The sequence below is a fragment of the Cercospora kikuchii genome, assembly GCF_019650295.1.
Source record: "Cercospora kikuchii DNA, contig_00004, whole genome shotgun sequence".
NCBI classification, from domain to species: Eukaryota; Fungi; Ascomycota; class Dothideomycetes; order Mycosphaerellales; family Mycosphaerellaceae; genus Cercospora; species Cercospora kikuchii.
Genome location: NW_025408585.1, coordinates 3,128,531 through 3,154,717, shown reverse-complemented (window position 1 = coordinate 3,154,717; position 26,187 = coordinate 3,128,531). Strand labels below are relative to the sequence as shown.

Here is a 26,187-nt window from a genome sequence, read left to right as displayed (position 1 = left end):
GGTGCCACCAATGGAGGAGTGCGCTACTACACACACCGTATGTTTGCCAATTGTGATGAACGGTCTGCCATGCTGGTGTTCGCTGTCCCAGAAACTTGATTGCAGCGAACCACTGCCGTTGGGTGGGTTTTGGCGCGGACGTTGCATATGCCGTGCATGGCATGCAGCGGACGAGGCGCTTGTGCAGGAACAGCGGCTGCTGTGCAATCATCGAGTGCTGGGTGCCGAGGGCCGGTTGACAGGAGAAGCGACGTGAACAAGCCTTCGCCAAACCACGAGCCCCGGCATGGTGTAGGAAAGACTTTGGGCTAGCAGGATCAGCTAGGCTGGAAAGGGCGACCGATAGCCCTGACCAGATGTGGATGTGGCATGCTGGAGTTCACATCGAGAGAGAAGGAAATCGTCCAGCATGCCGGTCGGCGCGGTGGCCGCTTGGGATTCGTTAAAGTATCGCATCGCAAATAGCCTCGTTTGGTCTGGCAAAATGCACAACCGTGACTCGGCGTTGTTGCTGTGCGTGTGTGAGACATTTGTGGCGTACAGAGGGCGCGTGTTTCTTCTTCACACACGACGACGACTCGAGTGAACAGAGCAGCCCCTGCGTGCGCGGCAGCGATATGATGCTCTCACCTCCAAGCGAGGACGAAGTGTGCCCAGGCGATCAGCAGCATCGCGTCGTCGCTAGCGATGGCAACGGAGTGGAGGGAGGGGGGACGGTGTACGTACCTGGACTGCAAAGCATACCGTGTGTACTGGCTTGGCGACGAGCAGCAATCGTATGGCTGCAGAGGCGCTAGACATCGCGTCAAAGGATTGGGATCGCTGAGAGCCCGCCAGCGTTAGCGCCGCGAGCAACTGCTAGCTGTGGTTGATGATGGACGAGTTATCCCGTGGCCGTCATCCCTTTGAGGTCGTCGTCGTTTGCTACCGTCGTTGCTTCCTGCTGCCGTCCTGTTCCACGCCCCGTCCACCCATTAGTCGGAGCACCAGCCTTTCGATAATATTGCCGCGAGCGTCAGAGTCAGTCGTGGGCAGGCCCGCCACGCAGTCTTGCTCGACGAGCACAGCTTGAGCCACACCGCAGACCGAGTGGAGCAGCGGCCGGGAACTACTTCTGCAGCGTGTCCAGGATACCCATTGCACTTCAGGCATCTGCTGCGGCTATCTTGCCCTGAAGCCCCTGCTCAAGTGGTCCCTCGGACGCCGGAGCAGCAGTAGTATTGTCGTAACCGCGCTGTCGACTGCACAGACAGAGGCACATTGCACCCAGCACCCTTCCAGCGACACACCTCAGCATCGCCCGGATCACCAGCCCGGACAGCAGGAATCACATTGACAGTTCTCCTCCGCCAACATCCTCCGCTGCCACTGGCCTGCCCCGGTCAGTGTAACTGCTGACGCCCCGCCCACGTTGTTTGGGCTGCTCTGGACGTCGCCCAGCAGCGCGATACGAACGAGCGCTCAGTTGCCGAGCGGTCGACCGTTGGTTCCGCAGATAAGCCAGCAACACTTCTTCCACTTCGCTCTTCCGCCTGTCCAGGCACGTGTGAGCGACAGAACGGGCATAGAAAGCCAGCATCGACGGCGCTGCAGGTCAACGCCCACAGCAATCAAAAGCCCACCCGGCTCCTACGTGATACCAGCCGGCTGTCGAGCGGGTCCGCGCAGCCATTCCACCTGGCGCTTGTGTAACAACCACATGCTGCAGCCCACGATATTTCCTGGCGACACCGCTCCATGAGGTAGCCGTCTGCGTGCCGGACCAGCACTAGCACCACCAACACTCGACCCCTTCCACCCACCACCCTGTGCACTTCTTGCACGTCCACTCCTTCGACCACGCGTGCAGCGTTCCTCACCCCATGGCTCCCGCCGCCAAATCGCACAAGGACGCCTCGAGCAAAGGCTCTCCCAATGGCGACACCTCCGCCCCGCTCGCCGACTACTTCTTTATTGCGGGCATCGAGTCGGCGCAAGTGTTTGACGAGAAGTTCGCTGCGGTAGCTCCCGCTGCCCCGGTAGAAGAAACGATCGATGAGGATCTCGAGCTCGCAATCGAACATGCCTCAGGACGCCCGACGACTCCAGGATCACCGAATGAAACGCAGAGGCGCTCGCGATACAGCTTCGAAGCGAGAAAGAGCGTGGGCAGCATCATTAATGTGACGGAGGAACGATTACCGGCCAGCAATCGCAGTAGTACGACGATCAAGGCAGGCACCATAGGAGGGTCGGGATTGAGCGACGATGCTTTCGAAGAGGCGCTTAAGAAGTTCGCTTCGGAGCGAGACAGCTTCCTCGAGGATATCCACGTTGCAGCAGGTGCCGTGATTAGGGATCCTCCCGCGAGGGCAAAGGTCCAACGACCGAAGACGGTGCGCATTACACAAGATGAGACTCCTCACACAAGTCTTAAGAGTGGCGTGGGAAGTTTGAGAAGGCGATTGTCAACGATGAACAGCATGAAACGGGCGTCGTCCGTGATGAGCAAAAGCTCGGCGAGACAATCCAAAAGACTGAGCGGGTATAACTCAGTGATACCTACACCGCAGCCATTTCAAACGCCCGCAGACATGCACCCACTCAAGCGAAGATACGAGCCGGTGCTCCTCGATCGCTATCCCACGAAGACCATGTTCGACGAATCAAAACGACGCACACCCTTCCCGGACTATGTACCAATGTTTGTGTTCCCGAACGATGTCACCGTGGTTTCCTCAGATGAGAGGCCCAGATCCACATGGCATGGTTTCACAATGACAAACTCGGACAACAGCAAGCTTCATGGCATCTGCGTGACCATGTGGGTGCCACTCAGCGATTCAGCATCTGAGGGACTCGAGAAGGAGTGTGATGAGTGGAGAAAAGCAAATATGAGTGAAGAAGAGCGCGAGCTGGCAGCAAGTCTTGGGGAACGTCTATCTTCCGAGAGAGCCAAGCTCAGTCGGCTTTTATCAGATCTTCCAAATTACGAGCTGGGCTCAGCGGAGCGGGAGAAACTCGAAGAGGACATTAGTGCTGTGGAAGAAAAGATTGGCCTTATGACTGACCTTTTGAGGCCTGTACGACACGGAGCTGCCTCGAAAATCGATGGCCTCACAGAGGGCGACACTGGATTCTGGATCCCCCGCGCTTATGGTGTTCTAGGACGTGATGGAGGCCTTACGAGCTTTTGGAAGGAATGGCTCAAGGCAGTCATTGTGCCGATGACGAACGGCGCCATTCTGCGCGTTCCACCCAGTTCTCCGAAAGTTGGCTTGTGGCAGCCACTCGAGCGCTATGTGTGCAATCTATGCATTGAAGCTCTGAGTCCCATCACATCCATCACCCAGGTTGAAGTTGCCGTCAGAGACCTGCGGCTTTACGCGAGGAAGGAAGCGATCAACGAACTTCCTGGGTCACGAAACACCGACCTCTACGCACTCTTCCGCTGCCTTTCCATCCCGAACATCATCGCTCTTTTCGAGTATGCACTCGCAGAATCTAGAATCATTCTGCTTTCGTCGCATACTGCGATGCTGCAATTGGCCTGCTCAGCGCTACAAAGTCTGCTCTACCCTCTCAAGTGGACCGGAGTGCTTATTCCTGTGCTCCCGTACAGGTTGATTCAGGCTCTTGAAGCACCATGTCCTTACATTGCTGGCGTGGAGAAGCGCTATGAGAAGCTTGAGATTCCGGACGATGACTACTGCCTGGTGGATCTTGACGAGAATACCATCACTAGCACTGATTATCAAACTCAACTTCCACGACCACAGAGACGGAAACTCCAAGCATTGCTACAGGCCGCAGCTCCACATCACACCCGCTTTGGTGTACCGATCGGCCCTCCGGCGTACGCAATCGAGACGTTTCCGCACGATTCCTTTTCTTCCGAGAACCCGCAAGTCTTCAATTCGAGACCGACTCCTTCCACATTGGCAAATTACGTCAGCGAGAGCTCGACGACATTCGGCGATGCATCAAGCTTGGACTCCACTTCAAGGGCAACAGTATGCAATGCCTTCCTCGTGCAGAGGCCTGGCTCAGGACCTGGTAGCGACCGGCCTTCAACCAGCTCCACGGGTGCTAAGAGCAACTCTTCTGGAGCCTCGCCGCCTTCGCCGACCACAGCACCATCACCCGTGTCGACGAACTTTCCGAGCACACCAGTCTCGAGAAATGACAGCGGCTTTGCCCTGCAGGCTTCGCTACGCGAGAAGCGCTCAGGTCACTTTGCCGAGAGTACAGGCAGGCGGAACTCTACGGTACATTCTCTCTTTCATGCTCGAAATCCTCTAGCGGATAGGACTAACATACCGGATCAGTTTGGCATGGATCGCATGAACACAGTCCGCAGACCTAGCGCGCCAATCCTTGGCCATGGGCCAGCTCCACAAGTCCTTGGTCACCAATCAAGCATGTCCACATCCACCCTTGGAGGTGGTCTATCGGGCTCGAGCTACGCGCCGAGTGTGTACGCACAGAGCACGCTCGCGGCAAGCACCATCATGCAACCCACAATGACACAGACCGTCCGGGACACCGACATGACCAAGTGGGTGGAAGGTCACTGCCTGCAACGGAGACAAGCCGATCGAAGGACCCTTTGTACGATTTGCGACGAGAGGTGCGATGAGGAACTGTTCAGGTGCAATGGTGAGTGGTCTCTCCGCTTGTTGTATGGAGGTATGGCTAACCTTTTCCCAGGCTGTGGGATTACGATCCACGCTCGCTGTGCGCCATCAGTCTGCATTGTATGCCCCGTTGCGTTCCGTGCAGATCAAGTTCGTGCAGCATTCGTGAGGTGCTTCGCGTCACTGCTCTACACTTATCGACGCTACATGCACCCTGCCTCTGGCGAGCGAAAGAAGCAGGGACTGATCTACCACTTCAACATGGACCAATTCTTGAAGAGTGTACCACATGGCGACGGCGAATATATGAACATGCTGCGACAGACGCAAGCATTCAATGAGTTCATCCACGAGCGGGAGGCGACGCGCGCTGAAGATCCGAGCATCAAGCTTTTCGACGAGATCATTCTCTCTAAGCGCAATCGTGGGCACAGGAGTTTCTTCTCGAAATCCAGCACGAGCTTTCTCAGCGACACCTCGGACCATTTGTGGCGCTCAGCATCAGCGGCACCACCAACAGGCAGATTCCCTGGAGATTTCAAGACAGTCACCGGACGAACACCAGGCAAACTGGACCCGACACTGATGAAAGAGCCCCGCAGTATTCAAGGGGCACCGAGGTTACAACAGGCGAAGACGAAGCGGAAACCAGTCTCCAGCATGCTTGGGCTGAGCTCTCTCACTGCAGAACAACAACAGCCGTAGGGTGGCGTGATTGCAGAACAAGAGAGAGCTCAGCAGCAGCAAGAAAAGAAGCAGCAGAGCATGAAATCCAAGACCTTCATGAAAACCATTACCGAGTAACGACATCCCAGTGCCGCAGTAGTTTCTATTCGTTGTCGATTTTGCATCAACACTACGGCGGCGGCGGCGCATCAACGAGCTTTGTCACCATTTTGGAGAAACTGTATAGTATACGTCCTTTTGCTTTATTGTTATGAGCGATGGCGTTGATGGAGTACTTTATGCATTACAAAGTAACGAGGGTTTACTTGTTAAGAAGAAACAAGTTTTGACAGGAAGAAGAGGGAGGAGAGGAGATTATTCCCAGATGCATCATTTCCACGTTTGCACTATCTGCATTGCATCGAACCTAAAGCGGGGGAGAGAGAAACGGGGACATATTCATCGGCATCTGCCACATAGAGGGGAGGCATGAATGGATGGATGGGTAGAGAGGAGGTTAGAGGCAGGCAGTATGCGTGCTCTTTAGGAATGTATAACAACAGGAGAGAGAATGAGAGGATCGACGCTTCGAAGAGTTCTGCCTACCTGATTACGCACTCTATCCTGCATGCATTCTTCCATCCATACGTGTAGCGAATGGTGACACTTCCGTTTGCCGTCACTCGTGCGTAAAGGGAGACCGCAAACACGATAACGGATCCTTTTGCATGTGTTACGACGGTTGCGTCAAGCATCGAGAGCCGTTGGATGTCGCGACAGTGATTGAATCGTTAACGCCGCGATGGGAGCATTGCAGGTTTTGGGTTTCATCTATTTATTACTATTTCAGTTTCCCTCTGTCTGCCAGCTGAGCAAAGTTTGTGTGCATGAATCGATGTTTTGGCTTGGCATCAACCAGTCACTTCAGCTTTGTGGTTGGGTTGGACATGGTGTGGGTGTAGGATACTGCTTGCGGCTTCCTGGGCGAATATGCAGGCGCTTTGTTTCAAAAGACTCAGGTATTGGGATCATTGGATTGGGAGCGATGCTTGCATGCTGTAGGTAGTAGCCTTTAAAAATCGATGCTTCTTGTTCATTCGCCCACTATTGTATATCTCACTGGACTATCCGACATATAGAGAGTACTCGCTATCTTATTGTTTCTTGTTGAGCCGCGCCATTAGCTTGACATTCTAAGTCTTCGTTTCTGGTCCCCCGTGTCTCTCTCCTTTCATCACTGTCCCGCGACGCTTGAGCCATGACTCTCTATAGTTTGAACAAATATGGGGAGAGTCCGCGTTTTCGGGACAGGGTTCAAGGACTGTGCGTCAGAAGGTGAGAAAGGTTGATGAGTCGCGCAAACCGCAATCGGTATGGTTCGAGTGCCAGCGTGTTGGGTGCTCTTGTTCGGACTTACTCGGTGGTGCGCTGACTCGCTCTTGCCGTTGTGGCTGTGCTTGCGTTGGAAGGTTCATAGAGATGACCGAAGCGGGAAAGCTCGGCTAGTGAGGAAGGAGAAAGGGAGATGGCTTAGGTCGCTGATGGCAGACAGACTGCTTGGCCGGAAATGAGGTGAAGCGAAGACGTTCGGAGATCGCGGATGTCTGTTCCTTGATGGACGCATCGTTCCGCATTGATGCTGGACATATGAGCGTAAGAATGTCAATGTCCAGGCTTGTGTTTCTTGGAAACGGCATGAAAACCGAGCAGCTAACATCTTGAAGTAGTCTTCACTGCAAAGTGTAGAGTTCGGGGCGTGATGAAGAGCTCAGAAGACTTGACCCAAGCAGCTCGGCCATCTGGCCAATTCACGTTCTCTATGCTTCTCGTAGCAAGCGATGCACGTCTCCAGCGAGATACAGACTTCCACATATCACGACATGCCCCCTGATCTGGTCTGCGAGCTGACAAGCCGCGATCAACGCAGCTTTCACATCAGTGCCAAAATCTTTCGCCTCGATATCTCGAGTAATGCTCTGCGCAGCTTCCGCAATCGCACTTCCCTCCTTCGGCGTGACCCATGGCATGCCGTCCACAGGACCAAACTCGACTGCTACCACGCGATCGCCTTGTTGCAACAGAGGCTTCAACATCTTTCCAGGTTGTCGATCCGCGGATTCTGAGAGCGCAACCACCCACACGACTGGGCCGCCTTGTGAACGAAGCTGCAAAGTAACCTTTTCTGCCAACGACGCCACACCATCCTCATTGTGAGCGCCATCGAGAAGAGCCGCTCTTGGGCGTCCGATGATAGGCTCAAGAGAAATGGTCTCCTGTCGACCAGGAAATGAGTAGCTTCGAACAATGTCGTGCCAGTCGCGGATTAAGGAGTGGAGTGGTGTTCCTGGCTGCTTTGCTTCCTCTGGTCTATCGAGTCTCCCCAGTCCCAATAGCGCAGTCCACGACGAGGCAATGGCGAGCTCGCCGTTGATTCTTCTTGCAGCGGAAGTGTCCCAGTGTACAGCTTCGACAGGTAGATCTTTGTACGTGACAATGGGAGCATCGAGCTCCTGTGCTCGGGCACGGAACAGAGGTTCGAGCTCTTCATCTGCGGCCCAGGTAACGGGCACACCGAGCTTCATTATTCCCACCTTCTGCGTTGCGATTTCTTGCCGCGTATTGCCAAGCATGGCCTGATGGTCTAGTCCAATTTGTGTGATGGCAGTTATGAGAGGCTTCGGGCGCCATTTGGCAGGGTTGAAACGTCTGCGAATGAGTTTTGTTTCTGTGGAACCAGACACGGGCTCTCCGATCACATTTGTGGAATCGAGGCGGCCACCCAAGCCAACTTCGACGACTGCTACATCGACCGCTTCGTGTTGGAAAAGTTGAAATGCGGTGGCGGTGAGCAATTCGAACTCGGTAGCATTGATACTGTGCTCGTTGTTGAACGCCTTGACAGTATTCTCACACTCCAGAAACAGGTCTCTTGATACGACATTCATGACTGGTCGTTTCGCATCACTGAAGGCGATGCCATCCCAGCGATCCACCAGGTGTGGGCTCGTGAATCTTGCATGCTTGATGGGTGACTGCGATCGGCTCTCGCGGTACGACGAGTGGTTGTAAGCATTCAACAGAGCGGAGGTGAGATGGCAGACGGTGCCTTTGCCATTGGTCCCCGCGACATGAACTGCTCGCCATGATAGTGCGGTTGTGGACAACAGCTTGGATATGCGCTCCAGGCCCAGCTCGATCATGGTGGCAAAAGCCCACTTCTCCTGGTCACATTCACAGCACAACCTACCGGAGACTCAGCGTACATCTTGACCAATGTTGCCGTGGGAAGCATTACGATGAGCATAGCGCGGTGTTTTGCGAAAGACAATGCAAAGAGAAGAGCCGGCAGAGTCGGGTAGATGCAGCGCGCGGAAGGTGATGTGCGGTGCGGCTTCTCCACATCTTTCGCATCCCCCAGCCGCAGCTCGCAAGTCTCGCCTCGCTCACAAACACCACGCACCCCATCACCACCTCTCCCCTCCACCCCGCTGCATTATTTTCACGAGCGCAGTCTGATCGCGTGTACCGCTCGCACCGCTCCACTCCCTCGCCCGCGCCCTCCGCCCCGCCATGGGTCTTCCGTACGTCCTCCCAAAACACAAACTCCACCTCTTGCGCTCATGCGCTCGCGCTGGGCGCGTGCTGGTCGCGACCCAGTTTTGCCGCGCATGAGCCACGCCACAACGCGAACCTGAGGCTAATGTCACCACGCAACGTGTAGCATCTGGCGCGATCCAGACGAGAAATGCGCCAGCAATAGACCCAAACAGACCGACTTCTGGCCGCCGACTCTTGCGCGCTCAACAATCCGCAGGCGGCCTTCGGTCCATGGCCGCAGGGTGAATCGCGCCAGCCTGCGCCGCGAGCCTTCAGGACTTCCGCCACGATTCGAGCGATCGCCTCCACCATCTGTCGGCTTCAATGGACTGCACGATCCACGACGCCGTGACGACCGACGTGTGCCGCCTATCTCGAGCCTCCTCGAAGCTGCTGAGCAGAACTCTAGTCAAGCAAGATCTGAGCCGCCTCCGCCTCCGGTGCCCGAGTCGCGCAACTACTGGGGAGGAGATGCCAACCCGAATACCGCGCGTCGTCGATACAATGAGTACATGGAGATTGGCGCCGAGCGCGAACGCCAACGGCGACGCCAGCTGCGCATGCGACAGACCATGCTGACGGGACGTCTGCGCGGAAACAGAGAACTACTCACAGTGCATGCCTCTGAAAGCACTGAATCTGGTGGGGAGCGAATCTCGTCGAGTCCTACCGCAGACCAAGACGGCTTCTCTCAGCCCATCCACACCATAGTGTTGGACCCAAATGAGCCATTGCGCATCTTGCGCTCCTCGGAGCCAATACATCGGAACGATACAGAAGAGGCACGTCGAAGTAATCTTCCCACGCCACCTCTGGAAGCGTCAGGAGACGACAGCTTGTTCGTGCCAGAGTCAGACAACATTACCGTCAACCGACCCTCGCTCCGCCGTGCACACCCTCTCAGCCATGCTTGGCGACCCGACTCGCCGGTCGATGGACTTGGAGATCGGATACGCAGCCCAACACCTGGCGACGGCTGGGAGATCATACGGACAACCATCACCCCAGACGAGTCCTTACCGAGTGCAGAGAGCAGCTTCGCTAGTGCCGCTGCCAGCAGATCCTTCAACACTTCGAGCAGCAGCACACAAATCACCGATCCGGAGAGTGGTGACGAGAACCAGGAGAATTCTGGCGAGGGCTGTGAAGACATCGAAGAGGATGAGATGGTTTCCACGGAAGCAGAAGCGATCACCACAGAAGCCTTTGCCGAGGATATCTATTTCCACGAGATGCGCACTCCAGAAGGTCGTCAACGCATAGCTCGTCATCAGCGCATACGCGACCGGGATGGCAATCGCTTTGCTTTGGCTACAGAACCCGCTCGTGTTGATATTGGCTTCCGGCTGATCGAGGAGGCTCTCGAGTCGGAGGAAGGCAGGACGCGTGTGCTGGCCACGCGACACCACTCCGAGGAAGATCGCAGGCACTTTCGTGACATGCTTGAGACCACGAGGCGGGTGCGTGAGCGACAGCTGCGTGGGAGTCGTGACGGACAAGATCAAGATGATACAGAACCGTCTGGTCGGCGGCATTACGGGCAGGTTATCCGCGACACCGTCAACGAGACGAGGAGCCAAGTCAATGACTACTTTCGTCGCTTCACGGCAGATACACTTGCATCGGTACAAAACAACCAACGCAACCGCTCGCCTCCGCCCCAGTACCAAGCACGGCCAGTGGATGGTCTTCTCTCGGATGGTTACGACTCAGATGACGCTGCCGCTGAAATGCGCGCTCTTTACACCATTCAGCAGGATGATTCTACACAGTCGGCACAGGTTTCGCAGGACGGACCTGAGGCCCACCCTGTTTCGCCGCCAGCTGCTCGTTCAGAGCGAGAGGTCTCTGAAGCACTTCTGACTGGCGATGTTCAAGACCTGGATTCGATGCGCAGGATTGTGGAACGACTCGCTGCACGAGACGATGTGCCGGAGGAGTGGTGGATGAGCATGGGCCTCAATCTGTCACGTTCCAGACCACGCGCGCCTCGTCGCTCAAACGGCAGGGTTGGCGACAACAGTGTTTCTGAGAGCAGAGTGCGCGCTGGCCGCGTAGGCAGGTCAACAGCGGAGCGCGGAAGCGCGAGGCTATAGCGGAGTCTTCTCGATGCGAGTGAGCAAGCTGTGCTATGCAGGAGGCAAGCTATCGAAGCCCGGCTGGAAAGCCTCGTGGCGAGATTGGAGCTCTCCCATGAGACCGCGGCGCGACAGACACTCATTAATAATGCTGAGGCCGTTGTGGATCGAGCTTCCGAGCTTCTCGAGCAATTCGCGGTAATGCGACGCACGAGCATGAGCCTTGCGTGGGGCTTGTACGAGTGCGTGCAAGATACTCAGATGGCTGAAGAGCGAGTTCAGCAAGCCTGGAGAGAGGTCGCCACCCGAGACGCCGAAATTCAACAGCTCCGCGATAATCAAGATACGACCCAGGCGGCTGCAACGCTGGCTTCGATGAGATGGGCTGCAAGGGGTGCCACTGAGAGTGCTAGAGCCGAGTGGCCGCAGGGCGCGAGCAGTGTATTACTAGGATGATGACCGTTCTGACGAAAAGCTTACGAATAAGCATGATACTGCTGAAGGAGGAGTGCATTATGGCATACTATGGATAGTCCGCAAAGCCATAGAGCTTTGAGCGTGAATATATGATGTTCGATTCGCCGCCCACGTGCCTCACTCTCCATCGTTGAAGCAGAAAGTTTCTTGATCCGACAGTTTGTGATACTGTCCGCATAGATGATGTTCGTTACCAACGAAGGAACGTAGTTCGCGTAAGGCATGTCTGTACAAAAACGCGTGAAAATTGAGCACCTCAGGAACGCGCTTCGTAGGATTCAATCAAGAAACTTTTTTTATCATTTCTGTGATCATACATCATATAGCTGAAAATCTTTCTTCACACATACAAAGGAGCCCTCAGTCTAAAATCTCGACTCAACCTTCTTCTCGATATCCTGCAGTGCCCAATCACTCCTCATCTTCTTACTCCTGACCTCATCCGCCTGCTTCTTCGTGAAACCTCTCGCTTGCGTGGCTGGGTTATATCCAATCTTAGTCTTCTGTGCAACCTCCTCGTCGCTGACCTTCTTTGGTGCAGCGCCATCTGCTCTCTTGTAAACTGTCACGACGACAGCACCTCCCAATCCAAGGTTGTGTTGCAGAGCGACGGTCGTGTCTGGTACAAGACGGTTGTTGGCCCAACCTCGCAAGTGCCAGACCAGTTCGGCACATTGAGCAATGCCTGTTGCGCCTAGTGGGTGACCCTTGGAGATGAGGCCTCCGGAGGGGTTGATGACCATTTTTCCGCCGTAGGTGATATCTCCATTGCGGACCATTTCGTGGGCTTTACCGGGTGGGCACAGTTTCATGGCGTCGATTGTGATCATCTCATTCGCGGAGAAGCAATCGTGGAGTTCGCAGACTTTGACGTCGGCGGGTGTGACGCCGGCTTCTTCCATGGCGGTTTTGGCGGCGTAGGCGGTCATGTCACGGCCCATGAGGTCGATGGAGGAGCGGGAGAAGAGGCTTGGAGCGTCGGTCGCGAGGGTTTGGCCGGCGATGAGGATGGCTTGCTCGCGGAGGTGGGGGCGCTCGTTGAGGTATTTCTCAGAAACGAGGACTGCTGCGGCGCCACCGTCGCTGGTTGGGCAGCATTGGAGTTTGGTGAGAGGCTCGTGGATCATGGTGGACTTCATGACTTGGTCGAGGGTGTACTCGTCCATGAATTGGGAGTAAGGGTTGCGTTTTGAGTGTTCGTGGTTGATGCGGCCAATTTCAGCAAAGTCCTCGTTCTTTGCGCCGTACTTCTCCATGTACTCGCGGCCAGCATTGCCGAAGAGTTGAGCGGCTTCGGGGGCGTTGGTACGTCCGCGGGTTGCTTGCATCATGGCGCCTGTGGTGCCGGTCGGGTTGGCACGGTCACGGAAGTAGGATTGCAGAGAGCCTGGGTTCATCTTCTCGAAGCCCACAACGAGGACGGCGTCAGCCATGCCGCCTGCGATCATGGTGCGGCCGAGATGCAGACCGGTAGAGCCAGTAGAGCAGTTGTTGTTGACGTTGTAGATGGGGATTTGTGTCATGCCGAATTGGTAGAAGACTCGCTGTCCGCAGGTGGAGTCGCCATAGCAGTAGCATGCAACGCCAGCGTCGATATCATCGTAGTTTGTTTGAGCGTCTACAAGTGCTTTGATGCCTGCCTCGTAACCCAGCTCTGTTTGACAATAGTAATGAGTGGGTGGCTCTTTCTTTGCATGGAAATCAGTTCTTACCAGTATAGTCGACCTTTCCTCTGGGCTTGATGAACTTGGTCATGCCCACGCCCAAGACGTAGACCTAGAGAAAATAATCATGTCAGCACATTCCAGCAACGTGTATAGATGCGGGAAAACACAACATACCGGAGGCTTGTTCTTTGCTGCTTTGGCGGCCATGATTGCGTTTGTGGTGCTTGTGGATGTCTGTGAATGTCTCTGGAAGATTATATCGCAAGGAATGAGATGACAAGAACTTTGCTGAATAGATTTTGCACTCGACTCGAAAGATACTCGTCGTGCTAGGCTGATGAACACGGGCGTGGCGGGGATAAAGCTGGAGACTTTGGCTGAGCCGCAGGCCGAGGTTGTCGATGTCATCCTCACTGCAGGAACTCGCCCATGAAAGCATGGCTACTTTGCCGCATTTGCCGCCTTATGTAGCGACCGCATCAAGCACAATTTCAATGCCACGGCTCGAACATGCTTGAAATGGCCGACTTTTGCTAATGACTTCATGTTGATCAGCGCCCTTCAATGTTGTACCATATTGGCATGTTGCTGATTGTGGCCGAGAGCGATGATCATACTCGGGCCTTATCGCGACATCTTCATGTATCGGATGAGAATCTCGACATTTACTTGGACATTTCTCGGACACAAGAGTACTGGGTATCATGTGGTACTGTTTGTATCGAAGAACGATCTTTGACTGACGCCCGGCAATGAAGTTCAGTTTTCTCATTCCGTATCGCGTAGCTCTAGGTGTCCCCGTCAGCCTCTGCGGTGCGTGAAGCAGAAGTCCAGCAAAAGGCCAAGCTAGAAAGTACACCATTGTCTTTCATGATGATGCCGCTCTTCAAAACGCCCGATGATACCCGCAAGCCGTGCCCATGCATTTCAGTCGTCTATGAACGTGGCTTCTCCTTCTTCTCCTTCCACAGGGCGCTGAGACCGACACCAGACACCTTGACGACCTTGAAACGCACACCAGGAATATCACCCTTGGCCTTGCCCTTACGACCGAAACCAGCGAGCAGGACCTCGTCGTTCTCGTCGACGAAGTTCAAGCAACCGTCATTTGGCACTGCGCTTGTTAGCAGTGTATCTACATTCCCGGATTGTGATATATCGTACCGAAAGCGGTGACCTTCTTGCCGTTCTTGATGAGCTGCACACGCACGCACTTTCGGATGGCGGAGTTTGGCTGCTTGGCCTCAACACCGACCTTTTCGAGGACAATGCCCTTGGCGTGGGAAGAACCCTTCAATTCTTGTCAGTGTTTGTCCGTACTTCAAACTACGCCCATCCGTTCTCCATTTGACTTGTCCACCTCCTCTGTATCTCTGTCTCCTGCATCTATTCGTGGGGCTGTACGTACTCCGAATGGCGAGGACTTGTATGCGGTACCCAACAGTCTCTTCTTGTAGTGGAGATCTGCCCACTGCTGCTCACGGCGGTGGTTGCGGAGCTTGCGCGCGGCCAAAAGACCTCTTGGCTTTCCCTTACCCATGTTGGCTGCGAATATCTGTTAGTTGTTGTTGGCCAAGAAGATTGTTCGAGATTTTGTGGCGGATGCGTGCGGTGTTCGGGGCGGTCGGGTGCGCAATGCGACGTCGAATAGTTCGCTGGTGCTGGTGCTCGTCCAAGGTGCGGGATTGTGTCGACTTACCGGTGTTGTTGTGTCGAGTGGCAGATGTCGATGGGCGCTGGCTCAAGTCAAGTCGTTGGCGGCAGAGGATTTCGAGCGAAAGGTGCGAGTGCTCAGGCTTGGCGCGGGAGGAGCCGCACTGCCATCTGCCTCACGTCTCGTTTCGTGCTTCGAGCTCACTCTCACAGTGGTAGCACGCAGATCATAAGGGCCGTCATAGCCACCGCAAGACAGTACACTGTGAAGATCGATGGTATTCTGTAGTTATTTTGATTTTAAGACGACGCCTCGAGTATCTCGCAATCCATCCTTGAACTTGGGGCGCCATCGTCCATCCGCGTCGCGTTCCTTGCCAACTTTTTCACTTTCTCCACTCAACAAGTACTCCGCTGCCAGCATGCAATTTTGGCTGTGCTGAATGGCAATACAGCTGATTTCCGTGGTCCTTTGTTGCAGCCGTTTCACTTGCGTTTGCGTTTTGCTGGCCTCGAGCGCAGCGGCTTCATAGTCAACACGTCCGCTGGAATGTCTAGAAAAGCCTGGCGGTTCAGCCTGATGAGAGAACATAGCATCTGGTCTAGCTTCTCGACGAAGGTTTTGCCGCTAGCCATGCGTTTGCATTTTTTGCCGAAGCTGTGAGGTCCCTGCGAATCTGCTGGTCGTTAGCTGAACAGTCACTGATGGATTGGCTTAGTGGGCACTGTGTCTACGCACCAGGATCGAAATCCAGCCACGAGCCATCAGCGTCCCAGCCCGTGAATTTGAATTGTGGATAAGAAGCTTTCCTCTTCTTCATGCCAGTGACGACCGAGTTCACAAGAGCCTCGTTCACGTAATCGGGAACAGGTGCGTTCTTGTCCAGAAAAGCCCTGACGAAGAGGGCGCTGACTGCTTCACCATGCATCGTTGATGTGTACGCTCTGGTGGCTCGTTTCCGGTAAGACTCAATACACTGCGCCATGTCGTTCTTCGATTTCTCTGATTGCTGAGGGTTTCTTGCGCGGCAGATAATCTCGAGAACCCCGGCTTCAAATTTGCGTTTCTGCCCTGCTGATTGCGCCTGCCACACCTCTCTTGCTGCTACTTGTGCCGCCTTGTGACTTAACGGAATTGACGTGCCGCGGTCCTCGCAGATCGCTGGTACTAGAAGCTCGACAAACCACAGTTCAGCTTTGCTTGGGCGACCTGCTGGAAGTGGAGGTTTGGAAGTGCAGTCATTCGTTGCATTCTTCGGGAGATGGGTGCCGTTGGCGTCGCTTGACCCAAGCTTGACAGTTACGAGGTCGACAGCGTCATCGCTGTCGCTTCTGTCCGCCTGAGAAGCCTCAACATCGATTTCTTCGTTGCCGCGGTCCAGCACGATGAGTTCGCCGTCCGCATCGTGGATGCCATCAACAGTCAGCATCGGATCCCAAGTCTCATTTCCTTTCCTCTCCTCATCCTGAGCGCTTATCTCGTCTACCTCAGCACCATTAGCTACTGGTTCCACTGTTGTGTCGCCAGAATCAGCTGTCGCCGGCTCGTCCAGGCTCCTGATATAGCTCAGCACGGAAGGTCGGTAGGTCCTCATGAACACAAGAACGGCCGCCATCACACATTGTTGCATGTTGGTTTGGTCGATCGTGTGCTGCCACCACTTCTTCGCATCGGCGGTCTGCGCGGCCCAGAATATCTTGGTCAGACTGTCGAGGGCCTCAAATGGAGGTTGACTGTTGAGCCTGCGCTGCAAGATGTTGCTAACATGGTGCTCGAACAGCTCTTTGCCGCGCAGGTAATGCTCCACAGGAGGTTGTGTGGCGAGTCCGTGGATGTCAGCATCTGGCGATTCAGTGCTGGGACAAGCCATCTCGGCGCGCTGGTGCTGGACTTACCGCGCAGGTGATGCATAGAGGGGAACGACGTCGTGGTCAAGAACTTTGGAGCAAGAGAAATGTTTGGCTAGTGCGAAGCGCGGCAGGGATCACGCGCACCTGATTGTCGAAGGCAGGTGCAGCCACGGACTTCAACGGCTCGCAAGGCGACAACGAAGTTGAGCGCTCGAAGTTCATACATCGACCGCACTCGACACTCAGAGCAGCAGCTCACAATGCTCGCTCACACGTCGGTCGATGTACCTCCCTGTCGAAACAATATCTATCCTCTGGAGCCAGATAGTGCTGCTGTCTCATGCAGACTTGTCTTCGTGGCCCATGCCTTTCATCTTATTCTTCTGGTCTCCCGTTGCTGGAAAGTCGTGACAATGTTAGCACGAGCGAGTGCTTTCCCTCTCAAACTCACCGTCGGCGGACGTCCTTTGCACAATGTACTGAAAGATGATTCATATCGTTCGTAGCCAGTGATCTAGGTATTTTCCCACAGGTTATCACTCAGTTCCCTCCCCATTGCCCTTCACATGTCTTGATCAAGCACCGCCCACTCCTCCACCTACACCGCCAACGGTCGGTATCCATCGCGTGGCCCTCTCGACTTTGCCCAAGATCATCTCGTGTCGTTGCTTCCTCTTCGATTTCTTCTCGGCCTTCAGTTGTGCTTTCTATGCTGTCAACTCCACAGATTGGGGCACACCATCAGCTTCGCCTGAGTTGACTTTCTTGCCGGTCTTGCTGATCTTCTCAAGGACTTGGGCGTAGCTAAGGGATTCGTCTGCGGTGATCTCGGCGGTTTGCGTTTCGAGAGAGACGTTGTACTCCTTGACGCCTACGAGTATACCACGTTAGTGCTGTGTCGGGAAAGCGAAGCGGGAGAGCGCGTACCGTCGAGCTTCTTGAGGACTCTCTCCACGGCACCGGAGCAGCCACCGCACGACATGGAGACGTTGAACTTGTACTTGTGCTCAGCCATGGTGTATAGAGATCGGGTGTTGTTCAATGGATGTTCGAGGTGTGGAGTAAGAGTGTTACGCGTGGGAGGTGGATTGGTAATGCGGGATGAGACAAAGCGAGAAGCGGTCGGAGCAAGTGCGAGTCGCTGGTTTAATGCTTCAATTGAAGGAACAGATGGCGTGCTGACCGACACTACCACAACTTGTCCTCTTGCCTATCTGATACACGCGCAAGTCCCGTATTAGTTGGCCATTACTGCTTTCGTTGGAAACGTGCTCATCGGTACGGCTTAAATTTGGCTGACCCTTGGACTGCCGGCAGAGGTGGCGTTGCGAGGGGAAAGCACGAAACACAGCCTAAGCCCGATTCGGGTCGGAAGTAAACGGCCCGATGCTTGGTCCGAGCGCTATCACATGCAGAGGCGCAAACACAACGTGGATCCATACGTCCTGCAACGGTATCGCAGAAAACAATTGCAATTTGTGCTTCTTAGCTAATCTCAAATCATTTGCTCCGATTCAAACGAGTGTTGTGCTCTTGCCCGACAGGACTCGATAACACGCACGACTTGATCACACCCCAAGCGCTGTAGTCACTCGAGCAAGTCTCGAAACTACAACTTTGGCACCGCAGCGCGACCAATGTCGGGACACTGGACGACCGCATCATCCGCCAGAGTCAGATACCACCAGCAATTCTTGTCATCCACCGCCCCCGCCCATATATCAACCACACTGCCGTTCGCGATCTTGTAACCGCTTGGCACCATCTTCATCTTGGGATTGGCAGAAGCGACAATCCTAGATTCGTGTTAATTCGCACTTCGTGATCAGAAGCAAGCGCTGAGCGTTTGTGTAGATTCTCACCAATAAGTGCCGGTTCTGTTGCGTGTGGGAACAACACACCACCTGGTGCGGCTCGATCGCGGGGAAAGGGTGTTTCCATAAAGCCGGTCGTTCGTGGCGCCCTCTGCCCAAAATTCAGAACTGTCACACGACACATACAGTTGTTACACACCAGTATAAGTCAGGAATGTTCCGCTGTTGCGGTTGATGATGTGGTATTCGTCCTTGCCAGATTGACCAACTCCAGCATAGACGAAATCGAACTGGTCATTCTTAGCCGTATCATCGTTCCTGAAGAAACGATCAGCTGACTGAATTATCTTGAACCATAAACCTCACCAGATGACCACTTTAGTGCCATCAGCCTTGCCTCCAGCTGATAAAGCAACGGCAGCACGTCTGTCGACGTAGCTTTCGATGCGGTAGGTGTTGGCGCCGATCCAGTCAGACATTTTGGCTATTGGTCAAGGTGTGAAAGAAAGTGTGACTGATCTTTGAGTGTTTCTGATTTGAGTTGTTGGGGTGTGTGGATGGAGTCAGAAGCCAGCGGGAAAGGAGGCATTATTTATATACGTTCGGTCAACGCAAGTCCCTCTGACGAGCTTGCTTCTGTGGATTTCTTGCCACCCGATCGCCCGTGCCAGCGCGTTCGATTTCGGCTTTCGTCGGTGTAGCTGCATTGTTGTATCGATATCCATGTCTCCAGTCTGCTGCAAGCTGCAGCAGAGCATTCGATCTGCATGCGTAAATGTAGCTGTTGATTGTATCTATTGTGAATCGACTGATGCTTAGTATCTCGAACCGAAATGCAGCTTTCAATTATTATGTGGATCAGCCACCTAGAATTCTGGTCCCTTTGCGCGGTTTCCGAACTCGTGCATTACCCACCACACGACAGGCCAATGGAGATCCGGCTTGACCTTAGTCACTTCATCGACCACAGCGCTCATACAGCTCTGCGTTGACCTGCACAAGATCGCGAACCGATGATAATAGCTCTCCGTTTGTATGCTGTAGCAGGAGGGGTGGAGACATGCAAGTGAGAGCGACGGGACCCAGGAGGCACAGTCTGCCGTTTCCATGCGCACCGGTGTCTGCTGTCGTCTGCATGATGGCTTTAGTCAATACAAAGAAGCTACTAACCAAGATGGGGCATCGTGTTGTGGCTTCATTGCGTTCATGCACCGAGTCTGCTTTCCTGCAACGATCCCTCATAAGCTTGCAGTCAGAGCAGAGGATTGTGGACAGTATGCATCGGGCATTGGTCCTTCATGCGAAAAGATCCTCAGGTTTTGTTATGTGCCACCACGGCCTTGACAATCTTTGCAGTGGCTTTGTCGCTCTCTTTTTCATCGACTCGGACTTCTGCCTTCTCAAATCGATCAACTTGGTTGCTTCTTCAGTGCTTGAGCCAGCACAGGAATTCGTGCCATTGCCCGACTAGGTCATATCGTCTGTGATCCTCTGTCAAGTGTGGGAATAGTCGAATGTAGCGAAGCTAGCACGTGCTGTAGCTCCTGATCCTAGTCTCGGGGAATGTCTGATCCAAGATCTCCAAATCCTCCGCTGGCCAGGTGATGCGCATACAGATTACCTAAAGAGGCACTGAGCAACGTTGTAGCTCTTAAATCCCGCTTCAGACGAAGGCGCGACAAGAAGAGCCCAGGTCCTGGGCTCCAAGGCGAAAGATGACCTACCTTGAACTTCTAATAAAAGCGCCGCAGACGATGGAGCCTCTGCTTGAGAACTCACAACGAGCACGTGCCACGGTTGTTGTTTGCCGCTTGTTCGGAAAATCTATCCCAACAGTTTTGTGAGAAGTCTCAAGTTTCAGATTCGTACCTCTTCAGTACTGCTACAGTGCTTGAAATTGAAACGGCCAGTGGCGGTTTGACAGGGGTGGGTGTAAACAGCAGAATGGTATGCCTCTTTTCATAGTGCACGTTGCACCATCACGAGCTCACCCACAGGGACTTGACAAATATCTGGCAAATGGTGGCCAGACCTGTGCATAGCAAGTGTGAAGAGTCCCCACGTCTGCAGGCTTCATGTACTTGCAGGTGGGGAACAGGGGCACGACGCACGCATGACGCGACGAACGCGAACTGCTGCTTTGCATGTGAAAATCAGAAGCTGCTTGTGCATCGTCGGAGGTCGACGATCTTGCATGTATACGGTGCAATTCTTCGTGCCAATGGTCCAAATGGATCCTGGGGCCAAAGTCAAGCTGTGCAGCTCGGCTACTCCGGTCCTGCTTTCAATGGCCCGCACCGCTCCAAGCACCTTCGCCCGATCTGGACAATGCACTTGCGTTGGAGGGGTTGTGCAGGAGCGCAATCCAAGGGCGCTTTGCGTCGGCGATATGACCGCGTTGCTCCAACGTCGACTCTGGCGATGTGCAACTGCATTGCCTCATCGGCGGTGGGCGAATGCTGCGAGGGAACGTTCGGCTGCTTGAGAACTTTCGTATTATCATGACCAGGTTGCTGCAGTCAAGCGGGGTACGCGCTTCCCTCTTTCCGTCTCACAGAGAGTCGACTGTTACACGGTGCACACACGGCAAGTCGTGAAGTCGTCTCATCCGACTTTGGCTTTGGCTTTGGCCGGGAAGAGCCGAAGACCCACCAGCACGTGCGCACGTGAAGAACGCGCTTGGCGGGGCTGTATGCGCCGCGCAGCGATGACTTCACTTTCGAGACGAGGCAAACAGAAAGTCTGCGTACGGCCATTCACGATCATGCGAGAACGATAGCACACACGCCCACATCGTCATGTCGACCAGCAACATACTCCAGGTGCCATTCCGACGGACGCATGCTACACAGCTGTCAGACGCAATCAAGGTCCAGATTGGCAACAAGTTTGACCAACATCCTGACTTGTTCACACGCGATCTGGAGATCGTCGACCAGCTGCGCAAGGACGCCGTCAATGCACTCGAGCCGCACAGTAGCGGCATCAAGAAGCTGCAAGCGTACGCTACCCAGCTCGTATGGCTGGGCGGCAAGTTCCCAGTCGATGTATGCTGAAGAGAAAGCTCGTTCACAGTACGAGCATAGGCTGATAGGTAAGTAGATGGGTGCGAATTTCACCTGGTATCCTTCCCTAGGCTACGACACAAATCGATCCCATACCGAAAACAACATCCGCTTCGAGCTCGCCAACGTACTATTCAACCTCGCTGCCATGTACTCGCAAATAGGACTTGCCTCGAATCGTGCCACGCAAGATGGGCTGAAAAGTGCGGCGAATAGCTTCTGTTTTGCTGCTGGCGTCTTCCACCATCTCAAAGAGAACGTGATACCAGACATGAAGACTGCGCCTCCGGAGGACATGGACACTGTCACGCTCGAGGCGCTCGAGGCTTTGATGTTAGCACAGGCTCAGGAATGCTTCTGGCAAAAGGCAGTCAAGGACGGCATGAAAGATGCGATCATTGCAAAACTGGCAGCGAAAGTCAGCGATCTATACAGCGATGCGAACGAGTGGAGTTTGAAGACCAACAACATACGCAGCGAGTGGATACATCATATGAATGCGAAGCATCACCATTTCGCCGCGGCTGCACAGTACCGTGCAGCTTGCGACTGTTTGGAGAAGAGAAAATATGGAGAAGAGGTGGCACGGCTACGCGACAGCCTGAACTGTGTCAACATTGCTATGAACGAGTCCAAGTGGGTAAACAAGCTGGTGCTTGCAGATCTGAACGGCTTGAAGAACAGGGTGTCAGAAGACTTCAAGCGAGCCGAGAAGGATAACGATACCATCTACCTGATTCCCGAGCCACCAAAAAGCGAGCTCAGGCCGCTGGATCGCGCGAGCATGGTGCAATCACGTGTACCGAAGGAAGTGTCGAACTCACAGGAGATGCTAGGCGAGAAGAGCGAGCTCGGCAAGCCGCTGTTCTCGAAACTGGTGCCTTATGCCGTACACGTTGCTGCATCCATATACTCGGACCGGCGAGATCGATTGGTGAACAATACGATCATCGCGGAGCTGGATGCTTTGACTTTGAGGATCCACGAGTTGCTTTCGAGCTTGAATCTTCCAGGCTCGTTGCAAGCACTTGAGAAACCCCTAGGATTACCACCGGCATTAGCAAGCCATGCTGACGAGGTGCGACAATTTGGAGGTGTGCATCGATTACACAGTACCATCGCAGATACAGAAAAGCTGAAAGCCAACAACCGAGCCTTGTATCAAGAAGGCATTGATCTATTGCGCACCGAAGCAAGTGAAGACGAAGCTGCGAGGAGGAAGTACGGGACAGATCGATGGGCTCGTCTGCCAGGAAGCGAAGCTGGGAAGAAGCTCTACGATCAGATCAATGCTATAGATGGCTGGCTTAAGGCTGCCGATACTACAGATCGTACCGTGCTCAACAGGCTTCGCGAGAATGAAAGCCTAATACGACTCCTTGGCGGCAGCAATCGTGATCTCGAGGACTATGTGCCCTCCTCGCGTCGAGCCACAATGACAGCAAAGGTTGAACGAGAAGCGAACGCACTTCGAGCGACACTGAATGAGGTCTCCCGGCTGGAGTCAAGGCGAAGGAAGAAGGTTGAGGCTTTGAGAGTGAAGGTCAAGGAAGATGATGTCCAGCCAGAACTTCGCGCAGAGTCTAACAAACTGGAGCGCGAATTTCCAATGATGCCGATTCAAGCCTCACAGTTCGAGAGCCTGTTCGACGAGCGACTTAAGATGTACGATGTCGACCAATCATCCTTGAAGACGGAGGAGCGTGAGCAAGATGTTCTACTTCAGCGCGTCAAAGATGCAAACCAATCTTTCCAGAACGCTAAGCGAGGCGACAGCAGTTCCAAGGAACGAGAGGAAGCTCTTCAGAACCTGGAGAATGCCTACACCGCATACAAGGAGATCATGAAGAACCTGGAAGTGGGACGGAAATTCTACAATGACCTCAGTGGTATTACCATGAAGTTCAGAGACGAATGCCGATCATTCTTCGCTCAGCGACGTAGCGAAGCATCGAACCTGGAATCTGATGTGTCCGATGCTCTTGCTGGTCTTCAGCTACAGCAGACCACGCAAGCCAGTTTGTTGCAGGAGAGAGCTGCCGAGGCTGCGTCACGACGCGGCAGTGTACAGCCTCATCCACCTGAAGACGCTATCCCGGCTCCAATACCACAGCGTATCTCTGCGCAACCGCCTCCTGTGGCCAATGTTCAGAGCCCGGTGCATGCCGTTCCAGCGAATCAGACGTGGAATGAGAACATGCCGATCGTGTTTGGGGGAGGATCTGGAGCAGCACAGGGCAAAGCAGCGCAGACTTGGGATCCGAGCAAAGGGCTACAGTTCGCGAAGAAGTGATTAATGGAGATGCCTGACTTCTCTCGAAATCTGTATCAGACCTCTCCGTGGCGGCTGTCCAACCAGTCCGGCTTTCGTGCTGCACGCCTGGATCTTTCCGTTCATGGCTGTTGGAGCTAGATGGCGTTCCGCAGCTTGTATATAACGTTCTTCCAGAAGCACCCATTGTATCGGCTGAAACTCTTACTTGATCTCGTGATCCAGGTCTATTTAAGAAGTGATGTGTATCACACATACTCAATCCACGCTCATCGCTACCGATGGGCTGCATGCCATCCGGTCGATAGGGCGTCCAGCGCGCGAAGGCTGTGAAGCTTCATAAGTCATCAACGAGTTTAGCTCAATGCACATGCGGAAAGACCTTGAAAGTGAAGACGAGTGTCACTTTCGAAGTGAAATCGCACCCGCTTACATTTAAATTGATCTCACTCTATTCTTTCTGATTCGACACCTTCGCTCCGACTTCTCACCCATTCAATTCATCACAAACCAGCTTTGCTTCGTCTGCATCAAGTGGAACAACGCCAAAACATCCATTCTTCTATCGACATGGCATTGAACAGACTGCTGGGTCTGAAGACGCCTAGCGCGCCTCATTATGACAAGTACTGGGGACTCAACACGTATCAAAACACTCAAAGAACGACGCTTCTGCAGGATCTGGAGCGCAAAGGCTTCACCTTTCGAGCCGACGTTCGCAAGGCCGAGTTAGTCGAAGTGCAACAACGCCTTGACCGCGGTCTTCTCCACTACGAGGATAAGCGCATCACCAATGCACAATTGAGCTCTTTCATCCAAAATCGGCAACTCTCGAAGCCGGTGGCGTCGACAAGGAAGGCTATGATTTCTGTTCTCCTGGGTGCGGATGAGGCTCTCCATTTCGACAAGTTCGTCGATCTGCCACCAGAGTTGCGCGAGCGGATCTATCAGTTCCACATCAGTTCACTTCCGGAACGATTGTTCTGTCCTACTCAGCCTCCGATCACGAGGACGTGCAAGCTGTTTCGCAAGGAAGCCCTGCCAATTTTTCACAGATTGACCACGTTCGAATTCAGGTTCTATTTTGTCAATGATCAGTACCACAGGGGTGATGACATCTCGAAAGCAGTGTTGCGCCCTTGCTTCCAGACGACTCAGTTCTTGAATACGATGCGGACACGCGATGCAGCACCAGTCCGGCTGGACAGCATCCTGACGTACGTTATGGAGGGCTCCATGAGAGACATGCTGCTGAGCTCAGGAGATGTTATGGCCTGGTGCTCGCTTGAGATGGACCGCACCCTCCAGATGGTCGACTTCGACGGGAGGTCAATGCGACGTGGCAAAGATTTATTGGCAATCATGAAGCACAAGTACGACGATCTGGATTCGAGCCGCTCACGCGAGGACACGTTCAGCTTGGACGACCTTTACAGCCTGCGTGAGGCATTGGAGGTTTCTGTCTTGTAAGTTGGATATGTTCTGTGCTTGAGCGTTGCTAACATTCCCTAGCTCAGCCTACAGGAAGTTTGAGCCCAGATGACATCTTGCTCTGAGTCGATCTGGTGGAGCAAACAGAGAGACGATAGCGCGAGTCGAGTGCTCATCGTGTTGAGACATTTGCTGTTAAGATGAGCACTGCAGTCCAGATCAGCAGCTCGAATGGCTCATCCAAATACAACAACCCATCAGACCGTAGCTGATCACGGCTGTTTCAATATATTGAGTGTATGCTCATCCTTTTTCTTTTGCATTTGCCAGCACTGTGAGCTTGAGTAGAAGACGTTCCGAGAATTGAGTGAAGTAGCGATAGTCCACAAGCCGGAGTCAGGTCCACAGGTCAGGTAGTCTTGGCTGCCTGCTCGATCACGGATCTCAAGTTTTTGGTGGAGCTCCACGTCTTCACCTCGGCGCGAGCTGCAACACGCCAAACTCGGTCCCCACAGCTCAACACGTTTGATGTGTTGAGACAGCCATCCATTGGTACAGACTGCGCGCTCGACGATTGAGATGATGCGACGCCGAAGCGAGTGAAGGCATTTGACGTGCTGTTCAAGTGATGTAACTGACGTTCGGTAATTTCGGGAACGTGGAGAGGCATTGAACATGCCTGCACGTTATTAAGCTCGAACAAGAAGTCTCCCTCAGCATCCTTGGCCAGCGTTGAATCTGTCCATTGCAGCGGATTCGCCTGGCGTTCGCCACCACTGTTCACGCGAGCGGTTCGATAAGAGAGTGGGCCGCGAAGTACTGTGTCGAGAGACCACAGCCAGAGCCCTTGCGGCAGGCTTCCCGATGCAGCATGTCGTCCCAGCGCATTCGCGGCTTGGTGGAGCGTGGTTTGGCTATGTAAGGTGGCGGAAGGTTTGTGTTACAGTACCTGTACAGCTCAACGCGCGTCGTCGCCACGGCGGCGAAGCTGCTGAGGATA

The 26,187-nt window shown here is 54.0% G+C and overlaps 10 protein-coding genes across 10 annotated transcripts; 4 read left to right on the top strand and 6 right to left on the bottom strand.

Annotated features, from left to right (window-relative positions):
• Nucleotides 1-1,862: 1,862 nt before the first annotated feature.
• On the top strand, nt 1,863-5,321 carry CKM354_000746300 (uncharacterized protein; the record flags this gene model as incomplete). Its single annotated transcript, XM_044802811.1, has 3 exons — nt 1,863-4,247; nt 4,308-4,638; nt 4,690-5,321. 3 exons carry the CDS (start codon nt 1,863-1,865, stop codon nt 5,319-5,321), a joined length of 3,348 nt encoding a protein of 1,115 aa, XP_044658746.1.
• A 1,778-nt stretch (nt 5,322-7,099) lies between these two features.
• CKM354_000746200 (uncharacterized protein) lies at nt 7,100-8,482 on the bottom strand (the record flags this gene model as incomplete). Its single annotated transcript, XM_044802810.1, has 1 exon — nt 7,100-8,482. The coding sequence occupies one exon, from the start codon at nt 8,480-8,482 to the stop codon at nt 7,100-7,102; it is 1,383 nt and encodes a 460-aa protein (XP_044658745.1).
• Nucleotides 8,483-8,852: 370 nt separating this feature from the next.
• Nucleotides 8,853-11,413, top strand: CKM354_000746100 (uncharacterized protein; the record flags this gene model as incomplete). Its single annotated transcript, XM_044802809.1, has 3 exons — nt 8,853-8,863; nt 9,004-10,933; nt 10,976-11,413. 3 exons carry the CDS (start codon nt 8,853-8,855, stop codon nt 11,411-11,413), a joined length of 2,379 nt encoding a protein of 792 aa, XP_044658744.1.
• Nucleotides 11,414-11,799: 386 nt separating this feature from the next.
• Nucleotides 11,800-13,308, bottom strand: CKM354_000746000 (uncharacterized protein; the record flags this gene model as incomplete). Its single annotated transcript, XM_044802808.1, has 3 exons — nt 11,800-13,088; nt 13,147-13,210; nt 13,276-13,308. 3 exons carry the CDS (start codon nt 13,306-13,308, stop codon nt 11,800-11,802), a joined length of 1,386 nt encoding a protein of 461 aa, XP_044658743.1.
• A 728-nt stretch (nt 13,309-14,036) lies between these two features.
• CKM354_000745900 (uncharacterized protein) lies at nt 14,037-14,641 on the bottom strand (the record flags this gene model as incomplete). The annotated part of the gene is made up of 3 exons (XM_044802807.1): nt 14,037-14,215; nt 14,266-14,392; nt 14,510-14,641. The coding sequence occupies 3 exons, from the start codon at nt 14,639-14,641 to the stop codon at nt 14,037-14,039; spliced, it is 438 nt and encodes a 145-aa protein (XP_044658742.1).
• A 599-nt stretch (nt 14,642-15,240) lies between these two features.
• Nucleotides 15,241-16,625, bottom strand: CKM354_000745800 (uncharacterized protein; the record flags this gene model as incomplete). Its single annotated transcript, XM_044802806.1, has 2 exons — nt 15,241-15,431; nt 15,494-16,625. 2 exons carry the CDS (start codon nt 16,623-16,625, stop codon nt 15,241-15,243), a joined length of 1,323 nt encoding a protein of 440 aa, XP_044658741.1.
• Nucleotides 16,626-17,312: 687 nt separating this feature from the next.
• CKM354_000745700 (copper metallochaperone ATX1) lies at nt 17,313-17,620 on the bottom strand (the record flags this gene model as incomplete). The annotated part of the gene is made up of 2 exons (XM_044802805.1): nt 17,313-17,476; nt 17,533-17,620. 2 exons carry the CDS (start codon nt 17,618-17,620, stop codon nt 17,313-17,315), a joined length of 252 nt encoding a protein of 83 aa, XP_044658740.1.
• A 594-nt stretch (nt 17,621-18,214) lies between these two features.
• On the bottom strand, nt 18,215-18,898 carry CKM354_000745600 (uncharacterized protein; the record flags this gene model as incomplete). The annotated part of the gene is made up of 4 exons (XM_044802804.1): nt 18,215-18,401; nt 18,468-18,570; nt 18,619-18,737; nt 18,786-18,898. The coding sequence occupies 4 exons, from the start codon at nt 18,896-18,898 to the stop codon at nt 18,215-18,217; spliced, it is 522 nt and encodes a 173-aa protein (XP_044658739.1).
• A 2,319-nt stretch (nt 18,899-21,217) lies between these two features.
• CKM354_000745500 (uncharacterized protein) lies at nt 21,218-23,777 on the top strand (the record flags this gene model as incomplete). Its single annotated transcript, XM_044802803.1, has 2 exons — nt 21,218-21,466; nt 21,522-23,777. 2 exons carry the CDS (start codon nt 21,218-21,220, stop codon nt 23,775-23,777), a joined length of 2,505 nt encoding a protein of 834 aa, XP_044658738.1.
• A 549-nt stretch (nt 23,778-24,326) lies between these two features.
• On the top strand, nt 24,327-25,299 carry CKM354_000745400 (uncharacterized protein; the record flags this gene model as incomplete). The annotated part of the gene is made up of 2 exons (XM_044802802.1): nt 24,327-25,222; nt 25,269-25,299. 2 exons carry the CDS (start codon nt 24,327-24,329, stop codon nt 25,297-25,299), a joined length of 927 nt encoding a protein of 308 aa, XP_044658737.1.
• Nucleotides 25,300-26,187: the final 888 nt, after the last annotated feature.